The 20,244-nt window shown below is 32.6% G+C and overlaps 2 protein-coding genes across 4 annotated transcripts; one reads left to right on the top strand and one right to left on the bottom strand.

The window, feature by feature from the left end:
* Window positions 1-920: 920 nt before the first annotated feature.
* On the bottom strand, window positions 921-8,675 carry LOC116773973 (golgin subfamily A member 5). 2 transcript variants are annotated; one of them, XM_032666573.2, is made up of 9 exons: window positions 8,516-8,675; window positions 8,001-8,425; window positions 7,057-7,215; window positions 6,449-6,659; window positions 4,685-4,960; window positions 4,152-4,344; window positions 3,519-3,797; window positions 3,046-3,228; window positions 921-1,531 (listed from the first exon to the last, which is right to left on the bottom strand). In XM_032666573.2, exons 2-9 carry the CDS (start codon window positions 8,407-8,409, stop codon window positions 1,451-1,453), a joined length of 1,791 nt encoding a protein of 596 aa, XP_032522464.2. In that variant the 5' UTR covers window positions 8,410-8,425; window positions 8,516-8,675; the 3' UTR covers window positions 921-1,450. The 2 variants fall into 2 exon arrangements, with proteins under 2 accessions (XP_032522464.2, XP_061379825.1); XM_061523841.1 differs by lacking the exon at window positions 3,046-3,228.
* Window positions 8,676-8,933: 258 nt separating this feature from the next.
* On the top strand, window positions 8,934-19,874 carry LOC116773972 (ralA-binding protein 1). 2 transcript variants are annotated; one of them, XM_032666571.2, is made up of 10 exons: window positions 8,934-9,139; window positions 9,286-9,421; window positions 9,695-9,926; window positions 12,056-12,254; window positions 14,539-14,648; window positions 15,995-16,146; window positions 16,700-16,880; window positions 17,136-17,260; window positions 17,698-17,881; window positions 18,997-19,874. In XM_032666571.2, exons 1-10 carry the CDS (start codon window positions 9,055-9,057, stop codon window positions 19,750-19,752), a joined length of 2,160 nt encoding a protein of 719 aa, XP_032522462.1. In that variant the 5' UTR covers window positions 8,934-9,054; the 3' UTR covers window positions 19,753-19,874. The 2 variants fall into 2 exon arrangements, with proteins under 2 accessions (XP_032522462.1, XP_032522463.1); XM_032666572.2 differs by lacking the exons at window positions 8,934-9,139; window positions 9,286-9,421; window positions 9,695-9,926 and adding an exon at window positions 11,551-11,668.
* The last annotated feature ends 370 nt before the right edge of the window (window positions 19,875-20,244 follow it).

Here is a 20,244-nt window from a genome sequence, read left to right as displayed (position 1 = left end):
TATTTCTCTACTATTTTCCAACAGATATTTAAATACTTTTACTCTTTCGCTGTCTTCAATTGAAAATAAAAATTGAGACTTTTTAAATATTAAAATATTTTCAAATTAACACCGTCAAGTGGGTCAGGAGATTTTATGGAGATGTTATGGTGCATTACTTTTAAAATGTATATTTACTTTAGTCGATTCATATGCCAAAACAGATTAGTGTTACTTAGTCCATTTATCAAAGACTGTAGGCTAAATATATCTTAACTTTAAGATCCACAAGAGTGCAATATCAATGTATGAAATATAAATCTGAAATAACATAATTATCTAATTTAGTTTAATCATGTATACGATAACAACTTGACATTTGTGAATACATTTTCCTCATAGTTATATCAATTGTGCTTTCTTACGAATAACCGTGATACCATTTCCGAACGTAGTTACGCTTATTGATTACTAATAAGATGACTTGTTCTTAACAATATGCCAATCTTTCCTGGCATCTAAAATAAAATCCTTATTTATACTGAAGTGATTGAAATTATAACAAAACTTTAATAATGCTATACATATACAATAGATAAATATAACTATTTGTAAATCATTTTTATAAATAGTGGCCGCTTAAACATTTATAAGAAATACCCAAGGAATAATAAATTTCCTTCGTCTCATTAACAATCACAAAAAAAAAATCCATTGAAAACATCGGCGATCAAATGCGAAATCTGTTAAGTTGGTAAAGCTGAATAATCTTTATTTTTTCTCTCAAAAACCACCGTGTAGATATACATCGTCTATTATATTGTCGATCACAAAAACATCATACATTTTGTAATATGACAAAAAAATTGAAAACTATTTCATACCCCCCACAGAAGTTTAGTAATGTCAATAAAACATGATTTAGGAAAATTAAAACAATGTTGGCTTTGAGCAATATTTATTTTATCCCATATAAAAAAAAAGAAAAAACATTGTTACTGGCAAGTAAGAATATGACATTCAACATTTTTTTTTAGACGTTAGTAAAAAGGAACTGAAAACTATGTTGATCAGTAAACGCAATACGGGAAAAATATTTCGGAGAGTAAAAAGGCATCGCGGTCAATTAATTTAAAAAATACCCAAGAGGCTACAAAAAACAAATATATGCGGGTATGACTAACTTTATTTATATTGAACACTTACCATTATTTTTAAAAATTTAAATTTAGAACAACCTTTTAAGCACGTGGGAATGTTATGATTAAACACATATATAAATTTATTAAGAAAAACAATTATGTACTAGTCCTCGATTTTTGTGCGGATTTAACAATGTTTAAAAGAATTACATAACACAAACATGCCCGTTAATTTCTTATTTATATTTAGTATATATTTAATCTATACATTAAAAAATATTTATTGCTATTCTAACGAAGGTACAGTGTGATAATTGTTATTTTGATTTTCACGATTTACTCGACCTTGGTACGTAGTCTTCTGGCGTACTTGTTAACAGTACCGTCAACACCCACAAATGCAAACCAATCTGTAAGTAGTGCAATGAATCATAATTATTTGACAACAAAAATTAATATTAATTTGGGTGCTTCGTAATGCAGATATATAAAATAAATACTGTTCTATAAACAATATATATATATATAACTCAATAAAGGTTTAAAAACTTTCATATAATATATTTAAAGAATATTAGCATGGTTTACCAATTTTACTTCCCCGGCCTTAACAATATTTTTATGACACCTCTTCTATAAATATTCTTCCACATTTTTTTATATTTATACTAAACTATTTGATAATAATCAACAAATAACAAAATTTCTGTAGTGTTGTGATAAATGCAAACGTATTTTTTATGCCCTAACTAAAAGTTATTTCGTCCCCGATTGGGATCTGCCACGAAGCCAATATTATAAGTAGCTATTTTAATTCTAGCGTCATTTAAATGAAACTTATATTTTTCGGATAAACTACGCGGATTTTTATTATTTTAAATACTTTGGGCCATCCTGTTTATAGGAAACCCACACATACGGACAGGTACCTCAATGGTAACTCACACCACCACCCTATCCAGTTAGCAACCGTTGGCAAATCTTTGTTGCAGAGAGCCCAACATCTTTGTGATGCTGACCACTCAGAGGCCGAGCTGCAACATGTAAAACATGCTCTCACCATCAACAACCTGCCCGTGCCTCGCCCCAGCATCGCAAGAACCACTTGAAGCCACCCACAGTTGAACGACAACCTGCGATACTACCATCTGTGAAGGGAGTTACTGACAGAATAGGCAACATTTTGAAGAAGGTTTCCATTAAAACTATTTACAAACCACATAAGAAAGTGAGCCAATTCTTGAGACCAATCAAGAGTAACATTCCTTTACAACAAGCGGGTGTATACAAACTCGATTGTGACTGTGGCTGGTCATACATTGGACAGACGAAGAGGAGCATCGGTACTAGGGTTAAAGAACACATCTCAGACATCAAAAACAGGCGCGCGTCGAAGTCAGCAGTGTGTGAACACACAATGGACAAACCAGGCCATTACATTCGGTTTGATAAACCTCAAATCCTCGCTCGGGAAGACAAGTATATACCGAGATTAATTCGCGAGGCTATTGAAATTAAAAAACATCCCAATTTCAATAGAGAAGATGGCTGGAATCTATCAAACACCTGGGGGACCCCGTTCTAAAAATATAAAATCCCATGTCCGAAACCACACCGCAGGACCTCAAGACACCGTGAGCGCATTCTGCCGGCATCCAGAGCGGTACGCCAGAAAATTAAGAAATCGATGGCGGTAGATGATAAATAACAGGACCAACTGACAGACACTCACATCTCGTCTGCCCGTGATCAAGGTTGCTGAAAAGTAACCGAAACGTCGGGATTATGTTGCTTTTTTTAAATAATAAAATTCCGCGTAGTTTATCCGAAAAATATTAGTTTCATTTAAATGAAAAAAACTCGCGAAAATCTTAGATCTCATTCTAGCGTCATTTTGAACAAAATTTAGCCCAATCACACTTACCATATAAATCAGTATGAGCACTCTAAATATCGGGAATCTTTTCATCATTAGCCCGAGCCTCAAAGACAACGCGTACAACGGCGACGGACTGTGGTGACGTAAACGGCTCCCGCCATCTTGCAAATGAACGACGCTATGGGAATATTTGGCGCGAAGTGACGCCACTTCAGATCGGTGTTTAGACTGAATGAATAACAGAGATTAAAAATATATGTAACTGTAAGAAGTTTTTTATTATATATTATAATTATATCTGATTTTCGAGTACGCATTTGAATGAAGCAAGTTTTTCGGATAAGTACACGTTAATTTTTAATTTAATTCTAAATATTCCCGATATTTCGCTATTGCTGAAGAGTAACCGAAACGACGGGAAAATGTAAAAATAAAATAATTAAACAAAAAAACCTAATTATCCGAATAACTTAAGTTTCATTTTAAACAACACATATAACGAATCACTGATCAGTTACCTCCAATTTATCCAACTGTATCCTCAGTATGTTATTGTCAGCCAACAGCGAATCAATCTTTCCTTGCTTCTGTATCAATGTCTGTGTCAAGTAATGTATTTTTTCGCTGTCAATATCCCTGATGACGTCATAGTCCGCTACGTTCAAGGCACTCGTGTCGCTTGTACGTATAGACGACGCCGTTTCTCGTAAATGTATCAATTCGTTTTCCTTATCCTGTAATGCTTTACGCAAACTGGCTATTGTCTGGCCGTTTTCCATTTGTATGTTTTGTATTTCCTTGAATGGTATTTAATATTTATATTATATATTTTTTTGCTCACAGCTCCTCTCAATATACAAATTGGCTGAGAGAGAAGTATATAGGGTGTTCAAACAATAGATATAGTTTTTAAGGTACAGCGACATCTATAATCTTTGTCACGTGACTTCATACAAACTAAACTGTTATGCCATGATTACGCGGTCGCAGATGAATTTCAAGATAAATTATATCCCATATCGTCTTCTGATGTCTTATTTACATTAGTACAAAATTTCGTCAAAACAGGTAACAAACATCCACACACAGTGACCAACATTAACATATGAAACATCATTGAGATATATGTTGTATAATATATAAAATATTACCTTACTAAAAGAGCCACACTGAGCTTCGGCCCTGTTCCTTGCAAGGCGTTCCTCTTTCAAAGTATCCCTCAACGCCGCCACGACGCGTTCAGCAGCGCTATACTTCAGTTCTAGTTCAGCCATGTGTTGCTTCAAATCATTAGACTCATTCCGAACATCGTTTATAGCCACTGACAACTCTTCCTTTTCTTCTCTGTGAAGGAAATTAATTTGTACATAATTGGTTACACTATCACATATTTGAGGCGCAAACCTACCCTCGCCTTCTATAGGATGTAAAAATATAGGCTGGGTAGTATGAATCAGATTCTTAAGATTATTCTCATCTATAGAAACTATATTCAATAATTACCTGCAGTCACATAACCCCATTCAACACACCCAAATATTTTATTAAAATTATGCAATAATATTCAGTGAAAAAAATTAAAGACATTTTAATGTCTATTCTTATTATTACTGGCAATACTTTTTATAATTAATAACAGAACAATGACTTCATGAAATACTTTAGATTAAACTAGTACACTTACTTCAAGGATTGTAACTGTTCCATCAACACTTTGGTGTCTTCGTCAATATTAGAGCCGTCTCGCATCGATTTGATCGCGTTGTCTTTGGCATGTAACATACTCTTCACTCTTAATTTATAAGCTTCCCAATCCCTTTCTAGTCTAAGGCACTCTGAGTTTGATTTGTCCAAGTTACTCTGCAATTCTGTTATAGTAGTGTGTGTATGTCGCAGTTCATTTTCTAGTTTCAATTGTGTATTTACTTTCTGTTCCAACTCCTCAGACAGCTTATGTATTCTGTATGAAAGAATTATTTTATTTACACATAAAATATAACAAAGTTATGTAAGTGACTGATTAGTTAGTAATATAAATTTATAAAATTGATTAAGGTTTACTCTCTCTTATTTTATAGGGTTTTCCATTAAGGGCGCTTGATCTTTGAAATGCAAAAAAAAATACATGTAGGAAAGATATTTGCGAATTTTTTTTTTATTTGGAAGGTCTATCGACCCCATTATGTATGGAATATGACATCATTCAAATGACCGCCACGGCTTCGGTTGGTGGCGCGCACACGAAAGGTCCAATTTTCGATGACTCTGGCGCACAAATCGGGCTGTATTTGATCGATGGCGTGGCGTATGTTGACTTTGAGGGCATCGGTGGTTTGCGGCTTGTTGGCATAGACCTGCGACTTAAGAAAACCCCACAAGAAAAAGTCCAGCGGGGTCAAATCGCACGATCTCGGTGGCCAGTTCACGTCGCCTCCGCGCGAGATGACCATGTCCAGAAATTGCTCGTGCAGAACTTCCATCGTAGCGTGTGCTGTGTGGCACGTAGCGCCGTCCTGTTGAAACCTCATGTTGTCCAGATCCATATTCTCGATTTCAGGCCAAAAGAAGTTGGTTATCATCGACCGGTATCGCTCACCATTGACGGTGACGGCCACACCATTATCGTTTTCGAAAAAATACGGACCAATCACGCCTCCGGCCCAAAATCCGCACCAAACAGTCACTTTCTGCGGGTGCATTGCCACTTGGTGAACCTCGTGTGGATTGGTCTCGTCCCAAATACGGCAATTTTGCTTGTTGACATAGCCATTCATCCAAAAATGCGCCTCGTCGCTGAAGATGATTTTTTTGCCAAAATCGGCGTCAACTTCCAACTGCTCTAATGCCCAGTCAGCGAACACACGGCGCTGTCTATGGTCATTAACCTTGAGCTCTTGGGTCAGCTGGATCTTGTACGGGTGCAGGCTCAAGTCACAACGCAAAATTCGCCAAGTTGTCGTCTGCGAAAGGCCGAGTTCCTGTGCGCGACGCGGAATTGACTGCCGCGGGTTTTCGAGGACACTGTCGCGCACAGCGGCGATATTCTCGGCAGATCTCGCGTTAAGTTGACGCACGGGAACCGGCTGATTGTTAACTGACCCGGTTGACTCGAATTTGTCCACCAATCGACGGATAGTCGACTCGGCAGGACGATCATCGCGACCATAAAACGGGCGAAGTGCGCGGAACGTTGCTCGAACTGAAGACCCATTTTCATAAAACAATTTTATGATTTGCACGTGCTGCTCGACACTGTAACCTGCCATGGTGGTTTGGAAGGACGGAATGAATATAACACACTGCATTTGACAGCTGTCACTCAAACAACATGGCCGCAATCAGCTGTCAAAGTTCAAGCGTCCCTATTGGAAAACCCCATATATCACATACAGATTGTTAGATTATTGAAACAGAATTTTATATTATTTAATCCGTTAAAATATCGCACTTTTCATCAAGTTCCGTATTTCTGTCATTCAATAAAGTCATCTGTGTTTTTAAATCTTGTATATGTTCTTTATATTTCAACTCAGCGTTGCTCTGATTGCTTGCAATTAATGCTACATTCCGTACTTCTGAGTTCAATAGTTCCTTTTCTTCAATTAGCTGATGATTAAGTTTATCGACATTTTCCAATTTTATTGTAGAACTTCTTAATTCTGCAAAAATATATCATTGTATCCGTTTAAATTTATAAAATATTATATAGCCTGTTAAAAACTATAATTTCTAACCACAGATTAATAATAGGAATTTCTCATAGTTTTATTCAGACACTGACATAATGATTAAATTAATATTATTTTGTCTGAGAGTTTACATTATTATACAAATTTGTTTGAGTGATATTTAATTAAAATTGGAAAAATGTGAATTTTACAAGACATTTTATGAAAAAACAAAATTATATAAAAAGTACAAACATATATATTATTCATTGTAATATTTGATAAAACATGATAAATCAATTAAGCACTTCAGTTAAGGACAAATAATCTTAGCATGTTTGTCATATAAATTATGTTGTTATATTAAGTTATCAATAAAATGCCCTACCATCTTCAGTCTTTCTTAATCTGTCAAGCAACTCTGAAACCTCTCTGTTGACTACATTGAGTTCATTTTTCAACATAGCATTTTCAACTTCCAAATTTTGCATATTATATGCCATCTGTTCAGTGTTGATTGTTTCTAAATCTGATGGTAGGCTGAGTCCTAAAAAAATAAACATAGTTCAATTATATTTTTTTCATGACATCATTACAAAACATAAATGTGACAGATTATATAGAAAAAATGAATTGTTGATTGTTTTGCCTCGTCTGAAATGATTTAAATTCATTAATTGTTCAGAATAAATGTTTTTGTTTAGAATCTTTTTTTAATAAATGTAAATCATATTATGTAAAATTAACGCTTTTTACTGGGGTCAATATAAATTAAATTTAAATTCAATACAAATTAAACTTAAATTGTTACCATAGTAAGGGATCTAAATAAAACCTTTTTTTATTTGGGAAAAATCCATTATTCTGGAAGTAACAATAATAGATTATGATACATTCTAACCTAGTTAAATTCAAAATAAAGTTTACAAACCAATGCTAGCCCAGCATGAATACTTATAAGATAAACATCAGGAAGGATATGGTGTGACATCTTATGTTTGGTAAGAGTTGAGTAGTTGTTTTTAAATAATAAAATCCGCGTAGTAAATCCGAATAATACTAGTTTCATTTAAATGAATACTCGCGAAAATCTTAGATCTCATTAAGAGTTGAGTAGTTGAGACTATGGACCTTATTAGTCCTGTATAAAGAAACATCCTGCTGTCGCCCATTTAGAAAAATAGCTTGAATGCTGACGGCACTTCATATTAGCTTTGTTAACAAGTCAACTAAAATAGTCATTAAAAATCCACCTAATATTAAATCTTAGGTAGATCGAGGTGCTTATTCAAGATCTAATTTCTACTAAATATAAATAATAACATGACTTACGTCTTTTCCTCACACCATAAGTGAAATATATGTCATCTTTGAAATCATCAGCGAAAGTTTTGGGACTGTTATTGGGACTGTAATTAGGTTTTCTAGGTGGAGATTTTTTCGGAGACCTTTCTGAAGAAGAAACATCTTGCGTTTTTATAAAAGGTTTCACTTGGGCAGATTTACTTGGAGGACTTCTATTTGTAGGTGTAACAGTTGATCTCGTATCGGAAATTGTTGCATTTCGTCTTGAACTACGCGCCAGGGGCTTCCTCTTCTGACTCCAAGTTGGTTCTGGGTGAAGCAGATCATGTTTTTTCTGTTTAATGCCATTGGTATTCCGCAGGACCGCGCCTGTCTGTTCGTCTAGATTGTTGAGAAGATTCTCCGCCTTACCGGCGAGGTCCGCGAACCATGACATTTAGGAGGGAATTAGTCTAAAAATATTATATTATGATAAAAACCTGTTTAAACTTTTCATGTTACACTCCACAGAAAAAAATAGAAACGTAGACAAGACGGCATACCAGTCATGAGGAAATACTAATTTGAATATTTGCTTTTATTAATTTAAAAAAATGTATACTAATAACAAATTTACATCAGAAATTACATTTCACTTTCATTTTACATTTATTGACAAATATAATTTGACACTATAGTGACTTTGACAAACACGTCGACGTTCTAGATTGAAAAAGTGTCCTCACTGAAGAGGACTAACATTATTTTTTTGCAATAAACTCAGTATTTGTAAATATGAAAAGTAAACTGGAATATTTTAACCGAACGACAAAACTAAATATTTTTTTACTGTCGTTCTAATACAAAAACCATAGTTTATTAAAGTTTTGAAAGGGATCAAGAATTTGTTGGACTTTTGCAGTACTTTTTTAGTATATATATGCTGTGTCCATTGTTATTTTGACATTTGACAGCTCAAGTAATTAAAAAAGTCTATTTCCTTATTATTTTGACTTTATTAATCAATAATAGTGATAGAAGTGAAATTATTTCTGATCATAGTTTGGCTATAATATAATATCACTTAAATTCATGAAAAATCATGGACTTCGAAAGTCCTGATGTAGAAAAAGATTTTCCAGGTCTATACGCATCTGAATCTGGACGAAAAAGTAACGAAAGCGATTGTAAGTGATACATTTTAATGTTTGTAAACAGTTTATACCTAGCCTAATTTTTGTTAATATTTGTATATACCTTATAAATGGCTTAATTTTACGTTATTTATCTGTTAAAAGAAAAATTCTTAATACTAGTTATTATACATTAATAGTCAGTGACGGTGCCGAGCATGAAAAACCAAGCAAGAAGGATCTTCTCGGACGTCGTAAAGATAAGAAAGAAAAGAAAGACAGAGGCTATGCTGCTTTAGAAGGGGAAAGTTCTCCGGAGGAAGACACAGATACAAAGTAAATATTCTGTTTTACTAAAACAAACTGATACATATCAAATCTGTTTTTGTATACAACTGCATGAATGAAATATTTTTAAAGCTCTTATTGCACTGACCTCATTTTTTTATTAAATGAATATTCATCAGGTAACATAATAAAGCCAATTTCATGCAATTTGACAAATTATATTATATCTGTCATATGAAGATAAAACTATAATTTACTAGTAAGTGTTTTAAAAATTGGAAATAAATTACCTATAATTACTGAATTACCTTCTTTTTACAGAAGTCCATCCAAAACTAAGAAAACAAAATCATTTAAGTTCCCCACTAAAAGTAAAGAAAAGAGAGAGAAATCAAGAGACAAAGAAAAAGTTCTTGATGATGCAGTAAAACAAAAAGAACTGAGTGAAAAGGAAAAGAAAAAAGAAAAGGAAAGGGAGAAAGAAAGAGAAAAGGAACGAGAGAAAGAGAAAAAGGAAAAGGAAAAGAAGGGAAAACTGAAAGAGAAAGATAAGGTTAGTAAAAAATTTTATATATATAATTTTATAACAGTTTAAATCTTCCCTGATAAATCTTTTTCAATAATATTTATTAATATTCTGATTTACACGGTATGGGATGATAATTGAAATATTTTTGTCATATTATTTTGTGATTTGCCTTTTTCCAGAAAATTGAAAATATATTTCAGTTTTGCTTTTTCTTTTGGGCCATTAAAAATTTTGTTCTATTGAAACACTGTCTCAAGGAGGTTGATTTTAGGGTTTGTTGTGTAAAGGCCGTATTTCATAAACCATGGTAGTAAAATATGACATTACACAGATTTAATCTGCATCTTTGCCCACACATTTGTAGTTTTTTAAGGAAAATTAATTAATTCATTCTAAATTCGAATAGCGGTGACCAGAATACATCAACCGACAAAGTTTCAACTATGTAAGCCCAACAGTTTCGGAAATAAATGGCTGTGACATACGGACGGACGGACGGACAGACAGACATAACGAATCTATTAGGGTTCCGTTTTTTGCCATTTGGCTACGGAACCCTAAAAACGCGTAGTAATATCCGAAAACCTTAGATTAGTTTAAATGAGTATACTCAACAATCTTAGACATCGATATGTCATAATAATTGCAGGAAGTAGTACTTTTATTTTAATGAGAATGATATTGCTTATAGCAAGTAGTACATCTAAGGTAACATGCAACAAAGCGCGTTGGTGGGTCATTACATAAATTATTTACAAGGACATATAAGATACCAAATTTTAAGAAACTGCATGGGCGGAAAGATGTTTGTCTTTTAAGAGATGGAGTCATAATATGTCTTATATCAGAGCAATAAAGTTCAAATTAGTTTAAATAAATTTCAAAGCCACTTATAAGGATCATTGTAATCTTCTTTAATACCGTAAAGCTATTGCAAGTCAGAAATTACTTTAAAAAAAATAAAAAGGGTTACTAAATTCCGCAGAAGACAAATTTTGTCCTTACAGCCGAATCCGTCTATGTATTTGACCTTTTAGCTTGGCATGTTTATGAACTGAATTAAAAAGAAAAAGTTAATTACTGCAATGGAATAATAATGATCAACCAATTATTAAAAAAAAAAAAAACAAATTACCATTACCAATATGAAAAATATAATCTATTCTGTATTCAGATCTACTAGAGATTTATACAGACATTCATATAAATCACTAGTATTTAACTGTACTTAAGGTCACTGAAAGTCTGCAAACTAATTAGTTTAGCCTTCACACACGGATTGTGATCCGTCAAGTGTCATTGAGGCTTCGTAGCCTATTTGTGTAGTAACAAATAATTTTCAAAACAATTTGTCACAAAAATCAACCTACCCTCATGAAATCAACGATTTATATATACAATATTTTAATTAATATCATATTTTTAAAAGGGAAATTACAATGTATTGTTCCTAAATGAAATTTATGCGATTATTAACATAATATATAGATATAAATTTGATGTTATGACACTTAGATATAAAATAGTTGCCTTATAGTATTAGTTAGTCACAAAGGAAGGTGAATCTATCAAACTCTTATATTAACAATATTCCGAAAATAACGTAGAATATAAAATTATAATGAATGGTAATCAATTAATTTTCACATCTCAATGCGTGTATAATATCAAAGTTGTATAGAACTGACCTTGGTAGCTCCGGAGCGTTTGACTCAGTTGTGTTTTGATAGTTCGTCATGCATCACCTGCGACACGTTTTTAATAAGGTTCCCTTGTAGACGATTATTATTCTGTTGCGTTACAATGTAATAGTGTTTTAAACGAATGCAATACAGTGATATACTGTGAATAGAAAGTTGAAGATAATAACGTATAAAACATATTTTAAAGTTTTTTTTTTTTTTAATTGTAATCGTTATCTATAATCTATATTATCAGATAAATATAATTTTCTAATACTGGTTCATTAAGTTTTTTTTTTTAATTCAGCGTTCCAAATAGCGCAACTCAATATTATGCTTTATCGGCTATCTTAAAATTAGTATCTATATTTTTAAATTTGTTTCAAATGTGGATTAAATATAACCGTCAGGAACTGTAGTGTATATAAATAAGAGATCCGAATTTGAAATTTAAAAAAAAAAACATTACAGGAAAAAGAAGAGAAAGCAAAGTTTAAACTCGAATCGAAAGAGAAATTAAAAGATGATAAGAAAGAGAAAATCAAAGATAAAGATAAAGAAAAGGAAAAAGTAAAAGAAAAGGATAAAGACAAGAAGGATAAGAAGCTTACGAAAATGCCGTCCACTGTCACGTCTGGGGTACCCTTCGAGGAGATATTTACTTTGGGTGGTGAGTTGACATCTTTATTTACTATATTATTCATTTTAATACATGGTTATATCTCTATATAACCATGTATTAAAATGAATAATATACTTTTTTATATATGTTACGCTCTCGTAACATATATAAAAAAGTGTATTTTTTATATGATTAAGAATTACCTTGAAATGACATTAATTTGCATACAGTATTGGGTCCTGTCAACGGAGACTATTTAAAAATAAAACATTCGGATTCAATACATCGAAGAAAACAAAAATAAAATACACACATATATATATATATATATATATATATATATATATATATATATATATTGTATGTTCTTCTAGATTTGTAGCTATTAGAGAATAATATTAGTTGAAAAGAGTTTTTTTCTTCTGCATAAGTCAATAGTGTGAATAAATATTATACTGACGCTAAAAGAAAAATGTAAATTAAAAAGTTAAATTTATATTTTTACGTCATCACAATGTAAATAATTTAAAAGACCTATATTTGTTGTTAATAAACGCGATGCCTCCTATTGCAAAGTTATATCTGCCTTAATTTAAAGTACGTCACTTATATAATGAAGCACTGAAATAATTTGTACTATAAAAAACGCTAATGCAATTCAACAATTATAGCATTTTTTTGTAGAGCAAAATATTTTTCTCTTTCTCTTTAATTTAATTCAAAACTCCATCCACCTGATGCGTTCGGAAATGACAATAGGTTACGTTATCTGTGCTAATGGCAAAACAAAACAAGTCGAGATAAGTGATAAGGATTTTCGATGCAAAACGAGTCTCTTAAATTGTCAACGCCAGTTGTTTTTGTAATGTTATCTGAAAATGTTTAGTACGAATCCATTTCTAAACGGATTTGATATTGGCGGTAAGATTTATATTAGAGATTCTTTGTATGCAATCGTAGTACATAGCCATTTGTCTCTTTTTTTTTCATTTTAGTTTTTGTTAAAAGAGGTTATATAGCAGAATGTTAGTTTATTTTTTTTTATCTAATAATGATACCCTATTAAGATAAAGGTTTATAGACTATCCGCTTGGGATCGCCATCCATTGTTGTTTGTTAAATCTTGTAAGTTTCATTTATAATTCTGTCATTACTTTCATAATTAATTAATATCTATAAATTAAGAGCATAGTTAAATCCTCCCATATTTGGAAACATATACATACTTTGCAGAAAATATTAATACATAATGAATCTACAAACTGGAGATGAAAATTATTTATCCTGTGTCTGCTTCAGGCAATTTTTTTTTCATCAATTCGTCAATTGGTAGCATCCCATTTAGACAGGCGTATAGATTCATTATTTATTACAGTTATTTCATTTGCCACTAATTACAATCCATTTAAAACAACGACAAACAAACGTAGCAATATCAAACTATAAAACTGACTGTGTGTCCGCGTGTTCCCTTTTCAATTCTAAATTTATTTATATTTTAATTTTGGTATATATTTTACTTTTAAACCACTACACAAACATATGAAATGATCTTCTTAAATTTAAGCCCCGCCTTATTTAATTCCTTAGTACAAGTTTCCGTCGGTACACTCGACACGAATAGTTTTCACTTCAATAACTTAGTTTAATACTATGTGTTAAGATTTATAAATGAAAAATCGTTGAGACTGTACGCATACTGATAAGTATAGTTTTAAACGCTGCAAATCTGTTTAATACATTTTAAATGTAACAATAAAAATAATCAAAGGCGTATATACATTCTAATGTACGTACTTTTACGTGTTCATGACATTATTGGATTAAAACATTGTTCCGGTCGTAAAACATAATTTCTGAGTAATAAGAAGTAGCTTATATGTAAATGTCAGCCAGCGTTCAATTTATTAAGCCGTAAACAGGTATGATCCCCTCGGGTAACGAGCAATACTCTTGGTAATTGAATAGAGAAATATATGATTATTCTTTATATAGAGAAAAAGAAACAAAAAAATTTTTTTTTTTTTTTTATTAGAAATGATAATTAATAAATCATATTCTCTATGGAATAACGGGAATCACGCTTGGATTATTGTTCTAAGAAGTCGAACGTATTGCTCGCTTATAACTTATCTGTACTATACTTTATACTTTAACAAAACTGTTTCATACGTGCAATAGATATCTTCGTTGCTAGATTTTTTTTTTATTTCTTACGTTGTACATTGATCGTGAATAATTAACTTCAGTACAAAAAAAAAAGTATATTCATCAAGTCCATAAAAGTCAATAAAATGTAACAAGATATATTTAATTTAATTATTTCTTCCAGTTGCGCTTCCAATATTCGGCGTGCCGTTGCAACAATCCGTGGAACGTTCTAGATGTCACGACGACACCGGTCTACCTCTCGTAGTAAGAAACAGCATAGACTACCTACAGGTCAGAGAGATTTGATATTGATGACTTTTGGTTTTGGGTTTTTTTATATTAAATGTACAATAAATATATGAAGTTGTTAAATATAAAATAGTAAAAAAATAATTAAAACTTCGGAAAAAACGTATTTTAAGTTTGAATTGAATTTTGATAGTCTGTGCTATTGTATTTCTCAAATGGATGAACGAATTATTTTATTTAAGGATTTTAAGTTAATTACAAAATGAAATTAGTTAGTGAGAAGTTATTATTGTATTAGTCTTGACTGCGGCTTAAACCCCCCTCGAGGTACGCATTATCATTGTTATGTGTCTTCGTTCGATTTATCCAAAAAACCTTAATCGATTTTTGTTGTCAGTTAAAATGCACACTAAGTTACTCCTTACTATATTACCTACCTGCCACTAATACTCCCTCAAAATCGGTCCGATCGTTTTAGAGATTAGCCTGAACAAACATACGGACAAAATATAAAAAGTTGCGTTTTCGGTAGGTCTCGTAATTACTTTCATATGGGTTTAGTGAACAGCTTCAATTTAAAATTAGAAATAGTCTTTTAATTTTACGTATTAGTATATATGGAAGGATAGACGAATTTGTGAGTGTCTGTGTAGGCACACTGTTTTTCACTGAAGTATTTATACACATTTCAGTTGTAGTAAATGGACAAGCTGATATCTTGTTTCATGTTAAGCATGCATATTCAGTTTTTCAAAAACTCCCATACGGATATATATAACGTTAGATAGTGCATTCCGTCAAACGACCATTAACAACGACGTATGTACATGTGTGTAAAGCCAAGCAAATTATTTGTATAAAATAAGGATAGATCACAATTTTATTTGCTTTAATTAAGTAGATTTACATAATTTATTTCTATTTTTATTCAATAACTAACTGTTTATGCAAATGTTAGTAATTTTGCGCGCCGTTTCTGTCGACGTAAAAGTGACACACACGTACCTGACAGCTCATGTCATAATGAATGTCTTTGGACAGATCATGAATTATTCAGGCCACACTTAACTGTGTCTGTGTATTATAAATTCAAAACAAAATTTTCCATAACAATTAACCGTAAATATAGATTTCATCATTACAAAGACATAAACTAAGTTATACGAGACGCTGGCTGAAAAAGCATTGCGAAAAAAAAATCTAATTTAAGAAAATTATCGGTAATTTCCCAAGATCATTGTCAATCAGTCTTTTGAAAAATAAAAAAATAATATACAATTAAAAATGATAATTATATGTTACTTGTGAAATTTATAATACAGATGAATAATTATTGTAGAGCTTTTGTAATAACAAATAAATTGTTCAGTATCACCTTATGTCACCAGGCACACGGTCTGAAATGTCCACAAATATATCGTGCTGAGCCGGACAAGATCAAACTCCAACAACTGCGCAAGCTTTACACAGACAGAGGCCCGACCTTCCCCTACCACTGGGACGTGCCCGTCGCGTGTGCTATGCTCAAAAGTTTTATAAGGTAACAGATAATAAATAGTTCAATAAACGTAATTAACCAGGTTAAACGTGTACCTGTGACAGTTACAATCTTAAACAAATGAATCATTTGTTTTATCTATTTTTTGACATTAAAGCAATGTATTGCTCAAAATTTAAAGAGGCCCATACAGATTGCAAGAAATAATATAATATTTTTTCTAATACATTAATTCTTAATTTTACGTTTTTATATAAATATTTCCAAATGTTTTTCTGATCCGAGGATAAAAATATGTTATATATAAGCCATTAATCATAAAAAATCTACAGTTATTGTCAAATCACAGAGAACTCCAACTTCGTCTTCTTATCGATCCTGTCCCAGGAATTCAATTCTTTTCTGCACACTTTACTGTTGTTTCTTCTCCGTACTGGGCCATAGAATTTTAAAATTGAGATTAAAATTTAGATTTACCAATTTATTTGCCATGCAAATTATTGCAGATTTAAAAAATATACAATATTTTTACTAACCCGGAATCAACGACCTAAGCCATAATAATGTAATAACTTCAAGTCATTGTTGTTCACAGCGAACTTCCAGAATCAATCCTCACCCAGGAGTTTCACGGGCAGTTAGAGCAGACCACAGCTATGTCTGAACCTCAACGGGAGGCGTCAGTTCGCTCGATACTGGCTAGACTGCCGGCTGTTAACCACAGCCTGCTGGGCTGGCTCGTCAGACACCTGGAAGAAGTGCTGGCCAATGAAACGGTATTCAAACCCAGCTGTATATAACACAAGCACCTGGACGTAGCTATACGCCTGCATCCTTAGTATATACGTAGCATTTTATCCAAAGACCTAAGTTGGTACGTGCGAATATAAAGCAAAAGCTATGATGTAGCGTAGTACAACCTTGTACTGAGGATACAGGAAAAAAATTATCTGATGAAGATTGCGAGGAATTGTTTATTTATTATATTAAAATTATTATCGTAAAGAGTGTAAGGGGATTAATAATTTCAGGTAAACCATGCGAATATGTCAACTATCTTGACCTTCATGTGCCCCGCCCTCAACATGACTCACAATCTTCTGAGCTACTTCATCACTAAGGCGGACAAGTTATTCCCCGACATACGGCTCACAAAGTGTGTATTAGAAGTGCTAAGCATTTTCGTTTAATTTTATTCCTAATGTAAAGCATTTCTTGTAAAACTTGGATGTGTCTGAACTAATAGGCCGTTAGTGTCTGAAGAAATGGGATATTACCAAAGTGGTTTAAAATAACTGTCCCATCTATATAGGAAGTACTTGCGATTAATAGTTAATTGTTATTTTTTTTGGAATTTGCACAGTTCTTTCTACACCGTTGGGTTAATATGAATCAGTACAAGTAGATTTTAATTTCGTCGATCGACCGCAGACGAGACGTATCTCGTCTGCCCGTAATCACGTTTTGCTGCAAAGTAACCGAAACGTAGGGAGTATATAGTTATAAAAATTAAAATAGCGTAGTAAATCCGAAAATATTAATTTTATTTCAAAACAAGTAACCTAGCTTGGTCATGTATTAAAATTATTTCAGATATGTTCCTCCACTCCTCGCGATTCCTTCGGACTTCCCAGAAACCGCTCCAGAAATAAGCGAGGAGCTTCGCAAACAGGAATCTCTACTGAACCAGATACATGCTGAGATGCACGCCGGATTTATTACGGGAGCAAGGGACCAACAACTGTGGGAAGCACAAAGGATTGTTACCCAGCTCAAGGTTACTAGCCTGTACACATGCATCTGAATAACAGTATATATAAAGTCCAATAAACCCATGTTTCAATGCAATTCTTATGATGTTTATATATATATATATATATATTATTTTACAATAGAAATTTACCTTGTCTAAGACCTACATATATAGATATATATAGATATATATATATATACATATATAGATCTACATATATAGATATATATATATAGATATATATCTTTTAGGATATCGTATTCATAAGCATTCTTTAAAGTTTTTACATGCAATCTCTAAAAAATTTATGTATGTAATTTGTAAATATCAAAACATACAAAAAAAATGCGCGTTTTTACGATTTTACATGCAAATTGATAAGACAGACTGTTTGAATATAATTTTCAATATTACTACATTACACTATATTACACTTTCACTAAAAAAAACGTTACGTATTGTAGTGTTAACGTTAGCGACTGCTATTTCCGCTGCGATTTGCTTTCGCAAAAACTATAAGTGAATCACAGGGTTTGTATTCAAGTATTTGCGCCTTTAATCTATTAAATCCATGTTTATCTCATGGGCAGTTGTAGGGCCAGTTCCTGGGACGGGAAACCATCGCCCTTATTCGTTTACGCCCCAAATAATCAAACAAAAAATACTGTATACCAAAAAGCATTAGAATGTGTATCACCAAGTTTACAAAGTACAGTTGTCTACATTTTTTTTTGTTGATTGCTGGAATACTAATAAGGTTATCACTCGAAAAACGTTACATTTGTTAATTTTTTTTCTATCAACTTTGGACATCACGAAGTTTAACCGGACAGCTAGTTATTGAAACAAATTAAGACCATACAATAGTGCTGTTAATATAACGATTATTAAATTAAACAAAAATACACAGCGTTTCCTATGAATAATATTTATGTGCCATTTGATATTTTACGTAAAACCTCAAACTCCTCTCATTTAACTTGACCAGTAAAATAGCATGGCTTCAAATACATATGTGACATTTTGCAAATGATTTTTATTTGACACGTGCATGGTTCAGGTTCTTCTAAAACGAATCAGTGTAACAAGACCATAGACAACCTGGTGATTGAGAGTAATGATTATGTTTTCATTTATAGAGGAAACTTCGTGCTGTCCAGAAATCTGTGGAGTTGAATACAGCCCCGATCAGCCAACCATCCGTAGAAGAAAAACCTGAGGAAGAAAACGCGAGGCGGAACTCCTGCAACGAACAATCCGAGGACTTGGATAAACCTCAGCTGACAGACGCGTTCCTAGAGATTAAAGAATCTCCAGCAGATCCGACGTTTCCGGTCGAATTTGAAGATAATTTCGATTTCAAACCGCCTGAAACTAATTTTGAATTTAAACCGGAAGAGGATAAATTTGACTTCAAAACGCCCGAAAGCAGTTTCGATTTTAAGACACCGGATGACAAATTCAATTTCGAACCGGCTGAAGACGAATTTGACTTCAAACATGAACAGGTCGAGGCCGAGCCGGATTCGGTGGTCGAAAAGCCGAAATTCACGGAAAAGGAATTGCAAGTACTGAGACTACAGTTGGAAAACGCTGAATACCAACAACTAAAATCATTACTACAAGCCAAAATCAACTCCGAGCAGTTTGAAATAGTTAAACTGAGAAGCCACGTCACGTTAAAGAATAAACAGGAAGGGAACACACAGAACAATAAAGAAAATAAAGACATGAACACACCAGAGGAACAAGAATTGAAACAGAAGCTGCTCAAAGAAAACGCCATGTTAGAACAGAAGAGAATAAATTTGATCAACCAAATATTCCAAGAGAGAGTCGCTTGTATACAACTCAAGATAGAACTGGCGATGAAGGAAATATTAACTAAGTCATAGATTAAAAAATATAATATAATAGACGTATGTTATGATACCGTTATTTTTAATCTGCATATTCCGTTGTGTTATTTCACAATTAATATTTATTGTAATCGTAACAATATAAACTATTCACGTTTTTTGCGTTTTGTTATTTTTCCTTCATTAGTTTTAATGTTCTATTTATGAATATAGAAAAAAATTGTATCTTCAACCTAAAAGAAATATTGAACATCCTTAAAGTCTACCATTCTTCAAAGAAAATGTTCGTCTGCTGTTAAATAACTCCTACCTGTATTGACTAATAAAAGCGACGATTACTGACCCTTACTAAGATTTTGCATCGTCAGACTACTTAAGGACCGTTTCTCGTTTTTCCTTAAAAAACTCACTATGTAATTATTACTACTTAGATATACAAATAAAGAATTGTGTGTGTAGTGTAACGATAATAACGACCTTCATAGTAACTTATTATTCTACTATCTATTTTAAATTGTACCTGTACCA

This window comes from Danaus plexippus, chromosome 20 (genome assembly GCF_018135715.1).
Source record: "Danaus plexippus chromosome 20, MEX_DaPlex, whole genome shotgun sequence".
Classification (NCBI taxonomy): Eukaryota; Metazoa; Arthropoda; class Insecta; order Lepidoptera; family Nymphalidae; genus Danaus; species Danaus plexippus.
Note: the sequence above shows the minus strand (reverse complement) of the source record. Positions and strands in the feature narration are given on the sequence as shown.